At 53.5% G+C, this 14,767-nt stretch overlaps 3 protein-coding genes across 9 annotated transcripts in view; all 3 read right to left on the minus strand.

Moving 5' to 3' along the window:
• NHEJ1 (non-homologous end joining factor 1) overlaps positions 1 to 450 on the minus strand; it is an 81,039-nt gene extending 80,589 nt beyond the window's left edge. For 2 of the 4 annotated variants that reach the window (XM_059703193.1, XM_059703196.1), the window contains exon 1: positions 349 to 430. The gene's annotated coding sequence lies outside the window, so the exon portion shown is untranslated. Of the gene's footprint in view, positions 1 to 348 lie in introns of all 4 variants that reach the window. The other 2 variants (XM_059703195.1, XM_059703194.1) reach the window with 2 other exon arrangements.
• A 1,185-nt stretch (positions 451 to 1,635) lies between these two features.
• Positions 1,636 to 9,264, minus strand: SLC23A3 (solute carrier family 23 member 3). 4 transcript variants are annotated; one of them, XM_059703218.1, is made up of 12 exons: positions 7,657 to 9,264; positions 7,129 to 7,286; positions 6,914 to 7,011; positions 6,660 to 6,733; positions 6,305 to 6,486; positions 5,877 to 6,000; positions 5,585 to 5,699; positions 4,370 to 4,623; positions 3,741 to 3,846; positions 3,242 to 3,409; positions 2,133 to 2,228; positions 1,636 to 2,042 (listed from the first exon to the last, which is right to left on the minus strand). In XM_059703218.1, the coding sequence occupies exons 1-12, from the start codon at positions 7,819 to 7,821 to the stop codon at positions 1,750 to 1,752; spliced, it is 1,833 nt and encodes a 610-aa protein (XP_059559201.1). In that variant the 5' UTR covers positions 7,822 to 9,264; the 3' UTR covers positions 1,636 to 1,749. The 4 variants fall into 4 exon arrangements, with proteins under 4 accessions (XP_059559201.1, XP_059559204.1, XP_059559202.1 ...); XM_059703220.1 differs by having other exon boundaries at positions 1,892 to 2,042; positions 2,123 to 2,228; XM_059703221.1 differs by lacking the exon at positions 4,370 to 4,623 and having other exon boundaries at positions 5,585 to 5,630; positions 5,877 to 5,969.
• Positions 9,265 to 9,403: 139 nt separating this feature from the next.
• On the minus strand, positions 9,404 to 14,345 carry CNPPD1 (cyclin Pas1/PHO80 domain containing 1). Its single transcript, XM_059703226.1, has 9 exons — positions 14,192 to 14,345; positions 13,851 to 13,938; positions 13,323 to 13,431; positions 12,458 to 12,539; positions 12,171 to 12,291; positions 11,958 to 12,086; positions 11,342 to 11,403; positions 10,849 to 10,966; positions 9,404 to 10,637 (listed from the first exon to the last, which is right to left on the minus strand). The coding sequence occupies exons 2-9, from the start codon at positions 13,917 to 13,919 to the stop codon at positions 10,101 to 10,103; spliced, it is 1,227 nt and encodes a 408-aa protein (XP_059559209.1). The 5' UTR covers positions 13,920 to 13,938; positions 14,192 to 14,345; the 3' UTR covers positions 9,404 to 10,100.
• Between the last annotated feature and the right edge of the window lie 422 nt (positions 14,346 to 14,767).

The following is a 14,767-nucleotide window of genomic DNA, read 5'->3' on the forward strand; positions in this document are numbered from 1 at the left end:
CGCCCGAGGGGCCTTCGCCGTCCGCCTCAGCATTTCTACAGCTTCGGCTGCACTGGGGCGCGGTTCGGGACCCCTCAGGGGTAACAAAGCCAACCACCCGCTGCTTTTTTCGCACAAAACAGCCCGCCGAGGAGTACCCTCACCGACCCCGCCTCGCGGCCGGGAGGCGGGCTGTGCGCGCGCGGCCCCCGAGGCCCCGCCCACCCCGGGAGGTCGGCCCAGGAACGTGGGCCGCGCGCGGGTCCCTCCTGGGACAAAGCGCCCGTGGGCGCGGCACCGCGCAGGGTCGGAGCAGCCCCGCGCCGCTCGGCCCGGCTCTGGTCCCGATTCGAGCCCGACCCCACCTACCGTGAGCGGCTGCAACAGCTCCCACCCTCCCCGCGGCAGGCGTGCCGCCCACGCAAACCGAAAGGCCTAGACTAGAGCCATTCCCCACCCCCCACGGGAGGCGGGGCCTTAGGGGCACGGGGCGGAGCCTGGGCCGACATGGGCGGGGCATCTGGGCCCACGGAGCTGATTGGAGGAGCGCTCAGACCTGGAGGTCCACCTTGGCCAGGGGGAGAGGCAGGGCGGCCCGCTGGTGGAGACGGGGAGGGGGAGCGGGCTGGCCCCGTGGAAAGAAAGAATGTCGGGCGGGCCGCTCGGGGGTTGAGCATCCACCCATGAGCCAAGAGGTCACCGTTGGATTCTGGTCAGGGCACATGCCCACATGCCGGGGTTGCAGACTCAATCCCCATTAAGGGGTGTGCAGGTGGCAGCCGATCAATGAGTCTCATTGTTTTTTTGTTTGGTTGGTTTTTTTTATGCTCTGTGAGGTGCAGGAGAGGAGTCCTGTATTTGGGCTTGTCAATAAATGTCACTTCCCCTGCCTCCCCTACATTGCCATAATTAGGCTTCATCACCACTGAGAAGCTTGAAATCCCTCAAATCATCTTGTACTTCCTACAACTTACGGTTTTTCTTGAGCTGGATACCTGAGCTGGAAAATTGTTCTGGTGCATTTTCCACAACCCCAAATCTTCCTCTTGCTAAGGCCAGCCTCAGAGCTGCTGCTTTCAATAAAGCCTTTCCCACTACCCAAGTCAGAATTAATTGCTTTTTCCTCTTTGTTCCCATAGCATTGTTTTAATCTTCGATACAGACTGCCTTCTGCTTTGGATTTTAGTTAGGAATTACATAAGTCTTTTAAAACCATAAGTGGCTTTTTTAAAATATATTTGTATTGATTTCAGAGAGGAAGGGAGAGGGAGAAAGAAACATCAGTGATGGGAAAGAATCACCAATTGGCTGCCTCCTACGAGCCTGCAACCCGAGCATGTGCCCTTGACCAGTATCAAACCCGGGACCCTTCAGTCCGCAGGCCAACGCTCTATCCACTGAGCTAAACCAGCTAGGGCAGGAACCCTGTCCTATCCATACCTGTAGTTCCAGGGCCTTGCACATGGGAAGCGCTCAGTAAATATTTAAGTGAATGCCAGAGTTCAAGTATAGATAGTTTACAGGCAAAATCTCGTTTATTCATTCATGGCCTCTGCTCTGAAACAGTTGGACTTAATTAAGAGAAGGAAAGGCAACATACCTATTGGGAAACAAGACCCTTGAGTAGACCTATTTTACACACACACACACACACACACACACACACACACACACACACACTCCCTAAGAGAAAGTAGAACCTGGGAGCTGACTCTCCAGCAAGCTGGGAGATAGAGCAATCTAACCAGAGCGGAAGTATGAATCCTGGAATTAATGGGGCCTAAGTTCTCCTCTGCTAGACCGGGGGTACTGCTCCCCAAAACCAGGCAGCAGGTCGGCTGTCTCTCCTGGCTCAGCAGGCCCTCCTTCCTCATTCCCAGGGTCTTCAGGCAATGGGCAGAGGCAACGGGCCTGCTGAGGGATGCAGGGACACAAGTTTTGGAGGGGAGGAGGAAGCTCATACTCTTGAGCAGCCTTCTCCCTGGAGTTCTGAGGCACCCAAGCCTCTTGGGCAGTGAAAGGGGACGGTAGCCCTTGACCTAGGCCTCGTTCAAGCCGTGTGCCTGCAAAACAGAAGTCGGTCAGGCCATTGCCCAACCCAGGGAGTGATGGCTTCCTGGCCATTCCCAGTCTAGGGCCTGACCTCAACTTACCAGGAATGGTGTTCTCTAGGAGGAAACCCAAAAGGCCCGCCAGGAAGATGTGCTCTGCGAGCAGCGAGTGAAGTAACACATCCAGGGGGCTCCAGCCTATAGGATTGGGACCAGGCAGGTGGGGAACCCTGATACTATGCAAGGCCAATGAGTCTCATACTTCCAGACTTAAATCTAAGTCTTGGACTAAGGACAGATCTTTCTGAATCGTAGTTCCACCCCCTTCGTCCTTTGTCCCTCTCCACCCTGGCCCTTCTCACAGGATCCCTGCTCAACACCCTATCTCCTGAGCATCCACATGCCCTCCAGATATGCTTTGATTGTTCCAGGCTCTGGAAAGTTTTGTATTAAAACCCCCAACCTTATTTCCCACTTACCTTCTATGCTCTAGCCTGGGTTTTTCAACCTCGGTACTACTAATCATTTAGACCAGATAATTCTTTGAGGGGGGGCTGTCTTGTGCACTGTAGGATACTAAGCAGCATCCCTCTACCCACTACATGCCTGTAACAATTCCCCATCCCCTTTTTGTAACAGCCAAAAATGTCTTCAGACATTGTCAAAATCATTCTCAATTGAGAACCAGTGCTGTTTGCTAAGCTGAACTAACACACTGAGCTATTTGCTGCTCTCAGGACATCCCCTATGACTTCCTCCTTCTATGTCTTTACGATGGTTCCTCCACCAGGAATGACCTTCTCACCAAATGTGCTTAAATCTTAGCATCCTTCAAGACCAGCTCAACATACTTTCTCCATAAAACTTACCTTGGGTCAGCTTTAGCTCAAGCGGTTACTTCGGATTCTGCTTGTTGCAGACACATAAAACTTACCTGGATCATCTCAATCCACAAGTCACCCATCTCTTCACCACTGAGCAGCACAGCTCTTTATCTGAACCCTTCCTGTTTTTTCCATACACATCTAATTTCTCTTACTAGACTGTAACATCTGGAGGCACTTTTGTATCCCAAGGAACTTGCATGGTGCTTAATAAATATTTGCTAAACCAATGGATGAACTATTTACACGAAAGACCAGAAAAGGGTGAAGGGCCTGCAATTCAGAGAGCCTCAAGCCTCAAGCCCTGGCTTCCCCCCTCCCTCCCACCTGTGCTCAGCAGGACGGGAGCTTCCCGAAGCCATCTCGGCAGCAGCAGGGCCATGAAGATGGAGAAGCCAACAATGAAAACATTCCGCCCAGAGTCAATGTCAGCCAGGTGGAAGTTGGAGAATCCAGCAGACACAACCACAGCCTGGGTCACGCCCAGCACGCCACCTGTCTCATAGGAAAGTCATCAAAGGAGCTGAGTGAGGGCTGGCATAGCAGGGGGTATTGCAGGGTGGGGCAGATTGTGACGGACAGAGATGACCAAAAGGCAGTTTCTGATTCTGCCAGAAGCCAAATCAAGCGCTTCTGTTGGGCTGAGAAAATGAAGGCAGCTGACATACATATCCATGTATCAGGGAGACTATTCAGGAAAAAAGGGTGCTAGCGACAGCAACCAGTTGGGCCACTAGGTTAATACTAGGGGGATACTAGGGGGATACTAGGGGGATACTAGGGGGGATACTAGGTCAATACCAGTTCTGCTGATACATTCACTCACCAAGAACAGGCAGCGGGATGGTGGTGAGGAGGTGGGCCAGCCTCGGGGAGAGCCCAAGCCCCACACAGAGCAGCCCCACCAAGTGGGCCACTCGCTGAGATCCAGCCTACATGAAGAAGAGACGTTAGAAAACACAGCCACCTCTTTGACTATTCAAGGTGTTTGCCTGGTGGCCTCTTCTCACCATTTGGATCCCAACTCAAATGTTACCCTTCCATGGGGCATCCCCAAGCACTCTACCTAAAGGGGCCTCCCTTACTCAACCACTACCCCACTACCTGCTTTGTTTTCGGGAAATTACGTTATTTCTGTTCTGGGGTGTGTGTGTGTGTGTTTCTCAAATTGTCCGCCACTCCCTCTCTGAAGTCCCGAAGAGAGCAGGGACTTTGACTCATTCTTCACTGGAACCCCAGCCCTAATACAGTGCCCGAGGCATAGAAGAAGTTCAATGTTGATTTGGTGTCTTCCTTACACTCCTAGCCCCTTACCACTTCTAGGCACCTCCCTAAATGAGAACACTGATGTGAAGTGCCTAACAGAGTATAGCACACAGCTGTCAGTCAGTCATGTGAGTTCCCTTCCCTCTCCTGCACCTCCAGCACAGCCCCCACCCCATCCCATCCACGTACCTGGATAAGACTCACTGTGCCCACATTGGGGAAACTGGATGCAGTGCCTAACGGGCTCCCTAGCATCCCAGCCAGCACACTTCCCAGGCCCTCCAGGCTCAGCCCTCGACTGCAGGCATGTGGAGGTGGACAAGGCAAATGCAGCAGCCAGCCACACAACGCGTAGCAGCCCAGGGAGCTGATGGAGGTTGCCAAGGCCATGGAGATGCCTGCAGCCAGAGCCCAGGGTGTCAGCAAGGGCCAGACCCACTCAGCTGAAGAGAGAGAAAGAGTGACTTTGGGGCCAGACTCAAGTCTGGAGCATCCCCCCACCTCCAAAGAACTGTGCTACAAGAATCCTAGAGGCCCCATTGCCTTTGAAGATGTCTTAGGAGAAAACCATCAAACTCTTAGAATAAAAACCATCCTTTTACCATGGTCTACCGGTCTTCTTGGGTCTGACTTTACCACTGTCCCTTTAGCCTCATCTCCCACCACACTCTGCCTGACTTCCCTCACTCCAGATACACTGTCCTTGTTTAAGATCCTTACATTTGCTGTGCTTCTGGCTACCACAGGGCTTTTACATATGCTGTTCTCTCCACCTAGAATGCTCTTCTGTCTTCCTTCACCCAGTTAGCTCCTACTCATATCTCACCTCAATGACCACTTCCTCAAAAATACCTTTCCTGACTCTCTGATAAAGTCAGACTCCCCATTATAAGTTTTCATCACACAATGTACTCCCCATTGTTACACTTGCCACATGCAATTTTGCATTACTTGAATGCCTACTTAATTAGGATCTGTACTGCCCAATAGATTATATGTTTCATGAGAACAGGTACTATGCATGTCATGTTTATCACTATGTTCCCTATCAAGTACCTAGCACTTAATCGATACTCAACAGGCCTTTATTAAATGGATGAATGAGCAGATTTCAGATGCAAAGACTCAAAAGCAATCTTTATACACAGGGAACTAACTCAAATGCCTGTGGGGTAGGTAACATAAATGTGTAAATTGGGTAAGGAGTATCAGTAGAGAGTGCTGGGGTTTGCAGACATCTGTGGTGAGGGGCTGGCATTGCCCCTGAGAATGGCAATTTCTCTCTCCTGTGTGTTTTGAGAAAACACAGGATTTAACTCAGAAATTAAGTTCATTAAATCTTGAGTTGAAAGAAAGAGACACCTTCATTTCAGCAAGAGGATGGAGGACTAGGAGAAAACATACTTGGGTGAGGCAGCCAAAACCACGGTGCCTCAGTGGGGGCAGACAGCTCCAGCGGGATGACGCTGAGACCCAGGAGGGCAGAGATGATCCACACACAGGCCACTGGGACCAGCACCTGAGGGGCAAGACTGAGATGGAAAAGAACCTCCTTCTACCACCACCCCCCACCCCCCAGATCCTTCCAGGCCAGCCTTAGAGGAGTAACAGAGGCCAGAGAGTAGGGGGTGGGTTGAGCAAGTGTACTATGCTGGCCCTTCTAATCTTGACTGCCCCTGCCCAGACCCCCACATACCGAGAGGAGCCGGAAGGCAGGGATTCGAGTGCAAGTTGAAGAGGTTGAAGCTGGCCTCCAGGGGCATGGAGGTAACTGGCAGGAGCCCAGGTGCTGAGAACAGACCACCATGAGCAGGATAAGCCTAGGAGAGAGAAGGAACTTGAGGAGCAGGAGGAAGCAGGCATCCAGAGGCAGGCAATGGAGGCAGGAGTGGCAGAATTCCACCAAAGAGGGTCCCAGAGAAGAAAGCCCCCATGGACAGGGAAGGACGGCACTTTGGGGGTCAGCGGAAGACTGTGTGAAAGTTAGGGAAACCAAATGAATCCACAAAGTTGTCCCTGCTCAGATAGCTGCTCAATCTGGTAGGGCCAGCAACTCTGCCCTCCCCCTGTCCTGTCCCGCACACCCCGCTGGTCACCACCCCACGCCTCTCAGGACTTACGTACAGCAAGGCCAGCCCCCAGTGACCGGAGCAGAACAGGGCCACCTCCCTGTGGGCAGAGAGCCCTGCCACAACCAGGCTGGGGGCCAGTACCAGGGGTCCGCAGTGAAGGAACAAGTGGCCAGGAGCCCCCAATAGTCCCAGCATGCCCTGTAGCAGCCCAGACACCACCACTGCCCCAGACACCTAGTGGAGTGGAGGAGAGGACAGAGAAAACATTCTGCTTGACCGATTTGACCTTGGCTTGACTTCCTAATTCCAGGGTGGGTCCCTTCCCCAGAGCACCCCCACCGGCTCCTCTCAGAGCAGCTCACTCCCTGCATAATGGAAACCAGAGCCTCCCTAGCCCCAGGCACTACCTCTTGGAGAGAAGTGTCCCGGAGCTCCAGGCTATGGCAGCCAGGCCCCTCACACGGGTGCAGCAGGTGGGAGGCTGGAAAGTTGGGGGCATGGAGAGGAGGTAAATGGGATGGAGACCCACGGCAGTGCAGTCCTAGCTGATGCCTGCACAGCTCCAAGACCCCCAAGGTGCCTTTTCTCAATTCTGTACCTACCTACACCTGTACACGCAGATTAGCACCCAACCCCACCCTCAGCCTTGCTCGGTGCTCACAGTTTCCAGGTTGCTGGATGGCCAGAGGCAGCTTCCGGTTGGTCAACACCAGAGCAGGGACAAGGAACTCAAAAGATGGAGCCTGGACAAGAGGCAGCCTGTAGGAACAGCAGCCCCAGCAGGTCTGGAAACAGGTTGCAGCCAAAAGGACTTCCCAAGGTTCTCCTAGCCACCCCTGGAACCTGCCCTCTCCCTCTAGGGAGCCCCCCCCTTACCTGCTGCCCATCCAAGTTTGCAGGGTGGTAGACACACCACATGCAAAGAGGCTGGAGGCCAGGAGGTGGGCAGGGGAGTAAGAGAGTCCTCCTGCGGGGAGACTTCGAAGCAGAAGCAGGTGCGAGGCACAGAGGAGAGAAGCCAGGACCAAAATATGCTGCAGGTGGAGGTACAGGAAGGGGTGGTCTTCAGAACTAGGCAGAAATACATTTCCAGAGAATTTCTTTTTTTTTTTTAATATATTTTATTGATTTTTTACAGAGAGGAAGGGAGAGGGACAGAGAGCTAAAAACATCAATGAGAGAGAAACATCGATCAGCTGCCTCCTGCACACCTCCTACTGGGGAGGTGCCCGCAACCAAGGCACATGCCCCTGACCGGAATCGAACCCGGGACGCTTCAGTCCGCAGGCCGACACTCTATCCACTGAGCCAAACCAGTCAGGGCTCCAGAGAATTTCTAATGCCACATCTACTCCCCAAACACCCGCTTCAGCCAGCACCAACTCCTGCACATCGGCCTCCTACCTGCAAAGCCAGAAGACAGCCGAGGGCCCAGGGAGGAGGCCCACTTAGAGACGCCCAAGAGTGGGAGGAGGGATTCTGGACAGCAAGCTGTGGAGACAGGGGAGCCCGGGTTCGTTGGGAGCCCACAGATCTGAGTTGGATGGTTTGGGGGTGTGATCGGCTCATGCTGTCCTGCCTTTCGTCTTGTGTTGACTGCCCTGAGCCAGAATTAAGTAGAGTAAGAGGTCAGAGTTTGGCTGAAGTCAGAGTTTGGCTGCCTGGAGTGGGGAGGTGGTTGGAGTGCCAATGAAGCAGAGCGAAGGAATGAGAGATTTGGGAGAGGACACAGCCCTTTCACCTTTGCCCAGTTCTTGTGCAAATTCCATCATCCATTAACTGGGAGCCATGTTCTGGACTCCTCCCCCAAGAATCTCCATGTAGATCCCTTGTTCCAGTCTCTGTAAAGCAGGATAAGAGGGGTGAGGAGATCTAGAAAATAACCTGGGAAGATTTTAGACTCTATTCCCTCCTCTCCACCGCAATTTAGAACCATCATTACACTACAGTCCTGTACCCTTCCAGGGTCAAAGCCCTTGGACTACCTTAAAAGGTAATGGATGGGTAATGAATGACATACATGACAACCTATGTAACGTCCTCACGGTAATATAAAGGAGAAATAAAAATAATTTATGATAAAAGGTATTTCATTATGTGAAAGTTTGGGCCCAACGGAAAGAGAAGGCAGTGAAGTGATCCAGTCCCCACCCCCATATGAATCCCTGTGGATGCAGTAGCCACAATGCCGACACTGGTCCTTTCCCGTGGACTCATGGACCAGATGACAGGCAGTGCTGTCCTTGGTGACCTGATGCTCCGAAGTAGTGACAAAGTTCATGGTAAAGTGCTAAAGCAAAGTAATGTTTAATTTGCAAGGAGGTGCTTTCCTAGAAAACGGAGTCTTTTTTAAAATGTGCCAAAAGGGCGTTGTGTTTACGTGTGAAGTTAGATAGTTCTAGAGTCCAAGATGAACAGGGTTTTCCTATGCAGGATGTGCAGCCGGTCACTCCAAAGTCATCTTGGGAATTCTGCGTAATAAGCGGTGTCCCGAGCATCTCAGGATATCTAGCATTCTGCCGAGGCCAACGAAATGCCAGTAGCATACCTTCAAATTTTTGCAGCAAAAAGTGCCTCATACATTTCCAAAATGCCCCCCAGAAGGCAGGCAGTAGACTCCTGCTATGAGTGATCGTAAGCAGTCCCAAATACCCTCAGTCCAGCTGCCCAGAAAGGTTTTCCTTCTTCCAATGATAACCCAGCTTGGGACTGCTCTTAACACCAACTACCACCACGTGACAGACTGGATTGGAAGCCAGGATTCATAGGTGTCCTTGGGGCTTGCCCTCAAGAAGCTGATGGGGCTTTGCTGGATACGTGGCTTGGCCTCTCTCTCAAGATGTGATTCAGAAACTACAAGGGTGGTGCTCACCCAGAACTTTCAACAGTCATGGCCAACCCCAAACATGGCACAGTCACCATCCATGCCCCATGCACCCAAGTTGGGCAGCGTTAGTGAGCCCAGGGTGCTGGGAGCAGGGATGAAGGGAAGTTTGGAATGGAAACCTATGACTATCAAACAGGAAGTTCTGAAATGGGGCTCAGAGAGAATGAGTCGTAGGTAATGGGATTGGGAAGCAGGGAGGCTAAAAGGCAGATATGGGGAAGTCAGCCCTTCCAAGGGCTGCCAGAGAAGGAAGAGTCCAGGCCATGCAACTGAAACTGTTTATTGAAACCTCAGTTCTACAAAAGCGTGAAAAACCCAGATACAAAGCGGCGGCCAGAGAGGCCTGTGAAGAGAACACCCAGGAGAGGAACCAGAAGAGCGGGAAGCCCAGGAGTAGGGTACTAAATGATAAGGCTGGAAGACAAAAGGGCAAGGTCGAAGGTCCCCGCAGTCCGGGCGCCTTTAGACTACATTCCAGGGGCAGGTGCGGATTGGGCTCCCCACCTCCCCTGCCTTCCCTCCGAGCTCCCACCTTGGCCCTATCAATCCCTGGCTCTCTTGCCTCAGAGACGTCACACAGACCTGGTCAACATGTCCTCCCTCCCTCGCCCACATTGCCCATCTCCCACCTTTTCCCTTCCGTCCCAGGGAACTAAACAGCTTAAGTCTAACAGAGCCTAGAGATGAAGAGACAAGGGCTTCTCCTCTATCCACCTGTGGCTTGCCCCTGGTTGAAGCTTTCCCTGGCGCCATCACTGCCCTGGCCAAGCAGCCAGCTACTGAGGTCCAGGAGAACAAGAGACCTGTAGTCCTTTAGCCCCATAACCCCTTCAGCTCCCTCACCCAGAATAACAAGGGACCAGCCAAGGACCCAGAGAGGTAGAGAGGATCTAAATCAAGCATTGCTCCTCAGGTTCTCAGGGACTCCCAAGCCCTCTTCCTGCATTCTTCAGAACCCTACCTAGCCTGGGAAAATGAAAGACTTGAGGCGGGCCAGCTCCATGATGCTGAAAATGGAACATTGCTGGGGCTGTGGGAGCAGAGAAGGCATTGGGCTCCAGGGCCAGGGTGGAGCCAGGCCATGGGAGTGGTACCAGGGGCTTGGGGACCCCGTATGGTTGGGATGGTGGCAGGCATGACAGGTTGGTGAGTCTTTCTGGAGCTTCTGGCAAAAGGGACAGTTATGGAGAAGAGTGGGAGGGGCAGGAGGGTCTGGGGGAGGCAATGGTGGGGGGGTCAGCGAGGCCAGAAGACTGCCCCAGAGTGAACGCAGCCCTACGTCGCCTTCCAGGAAGCTGGAGACATTAGCAGGAGATGGCAGGCACTGTGGCACAGGAGAAGGTATGCAGGGTTCCAAGAGGCACCTGGAAGCCAGTCCAAGGTCTGGGGGGCCCGGTGACAGGCTGCAGGACAGCCCCAAAGACTGGTGTATTACAGCCACCGATGCCACAGCCAGGGCCACACCGCTCACGTATGCCACAGCTAACAGGCAGGACAGCTGCAGGAGAGAAGATAAGAAAGGTCAGTGTCAATTACCCTCCCCCTAAAATCTGCTTCTGATAGTCGTAACACACCCACCCCGTCTCTAGAAGTTCAAGTTAGAGCTCTCTGTCACCATCTTCTCCTAAACCCTTTTAGCATTTGTTTTACATCATCCCAACCACACATCAACCTGCTCAAGCCTCCTATCCTTCCTAACTCCTTCTCACCTTTGCCAGCCGATGGCAGAGAGAGCCCAGGGCCAGCTGCCAGGCTGGCTGCTCCAGCAGCACACACAGGTCTGTGTAGGTGTACCAGCCCCGTCGCCGTCCCTGATGCTCAGCCACACTGTTGGGAGGGGAGAAAAGACAGAGCGTCTGCAGCGGGCCCAATGGTACCTACATTCTCCCAGGGACCCACCAGGGAACACTGGGGAACTTGTTAAAAGTACAGATTCCTAGGTTGTCTGTTGATCCCAGAAACTGAGGGTGAGATCTTGATCTGTATTTTTTTTATAATTTTCTCCCACTCTCCCAAAGGTGACTGACTGATTACAAAAAGGGCAGGCAGGTTTGGGAACCACTGTCTTGGACAATTCTCTTCCCTGTCTCCTCCCTTCCCCCCCCCCCCCGTTCCCCCCACCCCGTAATACAGACCCTTATCTCTGTCTAGCTCCTATGGCTTAGGCCTCAGCCCTTAAGCCCCTCAACTCCTAGAACTTACCAGCTCTCTAACCAGCTCAGCACCTCAAATATCTCCCGAGGTTCAGTGTAGAGACGCCAATCCTGTGGGTATGAAGAGAAGGGCACCAAACCAGGCTCAGACATGAGCCACAATCATTTAATAACCAGAGCGGCAACAGCACTACAACTGCCACTATGCGTAATACTTACTTGACACTTACTATGTGCCAAATACTATTCCAAGAGCTTTTATGTATTAACTAATTTAATCATCACATATCTGCATTCACATTACACCCTCCATTAATGGCACAGGGAGAAAATAATCCTGCTAATGACCCACGAGGCTAGGAGTAGAGAAAGTCTGGAAGCAAATAATCAGCACCCAGTAGGATAAACTCTTGTCTCAAAGTGTACCCAGGTGGGCCTGGAGGAATGGGGGAGCAGAGATGCTCCATTTCTGGCCTCACTACACCAGGCACCTTCAAAGGCTATAGTTAGTCCAGAGGGCTAAAAAGGGAAGATACTAACAAGGAGGACAGGCAGAAAGAGAAATTAAGAAACAGAAGGCTGAGAGAGAAAAGACAAAGGGTGACAGGAACATAAAGATGGGCTAGGGAAACAGAGTGAGAGAGAGAGAGAGAATAGCTACTCACCATGGCACTCAGGAAGCCCCTCTCCAGGGCATTGAGAGTGGGCACAGCCACACCCCCTGCAGCTCCCCATTCATCATTGAAGACCTCCTCCTCCTCCCCTTCATCATAGAGGTACTTACTGGCCACCATCTGCAGAGGCACCAGACGTGGTGTCAACAGAGCTCACATTGGGCTCCTGGCTCACCAGGGAAATGAGGGGAGGGGCTGGCCTACCATGGAGATCAGGAACAAGTCAGAGGAGGACACATGCTGTAGGTAGTCGGGGTTTCGGTGCCGGAGCCGTTCAATGTACACCAGAGCCAGCATCATAGCACACGGGGAGATGCATGCCTCCCTGGGTGGTGGAAAGGATCAGTAATTAAACCCAAGGGCTTTTCAGCTCTTGTAACTCCTGAGGCCCACCGGCTCCATTGTCTTTACAGCTTCTCTTTAGAGATAATCATTCCCTTCTTTCTAGGTCCCAAACACTTTCATCCTGTCCCCCTCAATTCCAGGCTCACCGGGACACATGGGCTACATATTTCTTCTGGAGTCGGCGAATAGGGCTGGGGGCTGCCTTCTGGAGCAATTCCACAGCAATGTCTGCAGAGGCAGAAGGAAAACAGAGTAAGCAAACAACTCCACCCCCCCCCAACACACACACACTAGTCCCCACTTCTTTCAGCAGAAGACCCAGAGAGCTCTCTATTATCTGAGGTCTTGGAGACAGGACCATAGTAACAGAGATCAATTCTCCCACACTGAGACAAAAAGTCCATCCCAAGTTTGAACTGCAGCTCCTTCCAGTAGGAAGGCTTATTTACCAGCCACCTGAAGTTACTTAAATTTGTCTCCCACTCTTGTTCATTTGAGAAATAAACATGCTCTTGGAAAATCCTGTTATACAAAACAAGAGTGATAAAGATTTGTAAGATAGCAATGTTTTTTACTCGTTTGGGCTAAAAAAAAAAAAAAAAGTGAAATATAAACCCAGTCCTGGTCATGGCCAGTGTGACTCAGTTGGTTGAGCACTGTCCCATGCACCGAGGGGTCCATAGTTCAATTCCTGGTCAAGGTACATGCTGGGGGCTGCAGGCCTAATCCCCAGTAGGGAGAGTGCAGGAGGCAGCCAATCAATGTTTCTCTCTCTCTCCCTCTCCCTTCCTCTCTAAAATCAATAGAAAACATATTTTTTAAAATAAAAGTAAGTAGCCCAGCTGGCGATAAGTAAACAAATAAATAAACAAATACAAATAAATAAACCCAGCGCTTATACCAACTACTAGTAAACTAGCTATGAAGTGTCTGCACCTAGTCATTTTGGTGCCCACTGACAACCCCATTTTCTTGCTTCCCATTTGCCCGGTCACACAAGCACTGTCTCACCTGCCATGGGGCTGGAGAGCTCCTCCAAGCTACAGTCCGCTTCCCAGCCCCAGCCATAGTAGAGTCTTCTCCGGATCCTGGCGCTCAGCTTCTGGTGTCCTGGAAGGAACTGAAACAGGGCAGGAGGGTGGTGGAGGGTAACGGCGAGGAAGGGTATGACTGAGAGGATATCCTGGCCTCGGGCTACAAGGGGGTGCGGGGCCGCAGGCCTGTCTCACTGCTGGGACCAGCAGGTCGGGTGTCCCCCCCCATCCCCTACCCCGCCCCGCGTTCTCCGGCTGGATGGCCAATAGCAGCCTACCCACAGGGGGAAGGTCCTCCTCCACTGAGGGCTCCCCAAGTGAGGCTCTCCGAGGCTGGCCACCTCTATCCCCAAGCCTGTACCCCGCGGCTCTGCCCACGGCCCAACCGGCCGGGACAAGTAAGCACACCTCGACCCCCGGGCAGACTGTCACGCGAACTCGCAACCCCGCTCAGACCGGGCTCCAAGGGCGGGGAGGCCGGGGAGGAGGCGGGCAGCGCGCTCACCGAGAAGTCCTGGAAGCCGGTGAGGGAGAAGGCGCCTTCTTCGTCCAGCAGGAGCCCGGCGAGGTCCATCGCGCCGCCAGTCGCCGCCCTGCGAAGGTGGACGGGAGGGGGACGAGCTGAAAGAGAGCTGCCGAACTGTCTCCGCCCGCCCGTCCACCTGCCCTCGGCTTCCTCCGCGCGGGCCGCCGCCCTCGCCAGGGCCGCCCCTCCCCTCGCGCCCGCAGCCGCAGGCGGGGCCGGGCAGGAGGGCGCCTCTTCCTGTTCCGCCCCGGGCGGGGCTCCCGACGCCGGGATCGGGGCTCGGGGCTCGGGGCTCCGGGCTCGCAGGCCGGATCGCTCACCTCGAACAGCAGAGAGGAGACCTGGCCGCGAGGCTGTGCGTGCGGAGCCGAGGTCGCGCCGCGCCGCGCCGCGCCGCGCGTCCGTCCGGCGTTACCAGCCGCGGGGGTATCGCGGAGTCAGCCGTCGGCACTTCCTGCCGCCCGCGGGGCGGGGCGCTGCCTCCCGAGGCCGGGAAGCGGCCGCGCTCCGAAGCCCGCTCGCCCCGCGTGGGGCAGGTCACGGAGCCGAGCCCAGCGTGCCCTCCCCCCATTTGAGAAGTGGGGACATTTCCTAGGGAACCGTGCCGCATTGGAGATGAAGGAGCCGCGCTGACTTCGTACTAATGTAGATTTTAATGGGAATAAAACGAAGATGCAGGACCGCGAGTTGCTCCCCAGTTGTTCTCTAAAAGGGGAGATACACACACACACACACACACACAACACACACACACAGCAATGTACCTAAAAAGAGCTGGCAAGGACACACAAGCAACTTGACAGTGGGTGCGTTGTAGAATAGTAAGAAGCTAGGAAAATTCCAGGACAGCCACCCAGTAAATCCTATCTTCCCTAAACCAAGGATACGTAAGAGCA

The sequence above is a fragment of the Myotis daubentonii genome, chromosome 7, assembly GCF_963259705.1.
Source record: "Myotis daubentonii chromosome 7, mMyoDau2.1, whole genome shotgun sequence".
NCBI classification, from domain to species: Eukaryota; Metazoa; Chordata; class Mammalia; order Chiroptera; family Vespertilionidae; genus Myotis; species Myotis daubentonii.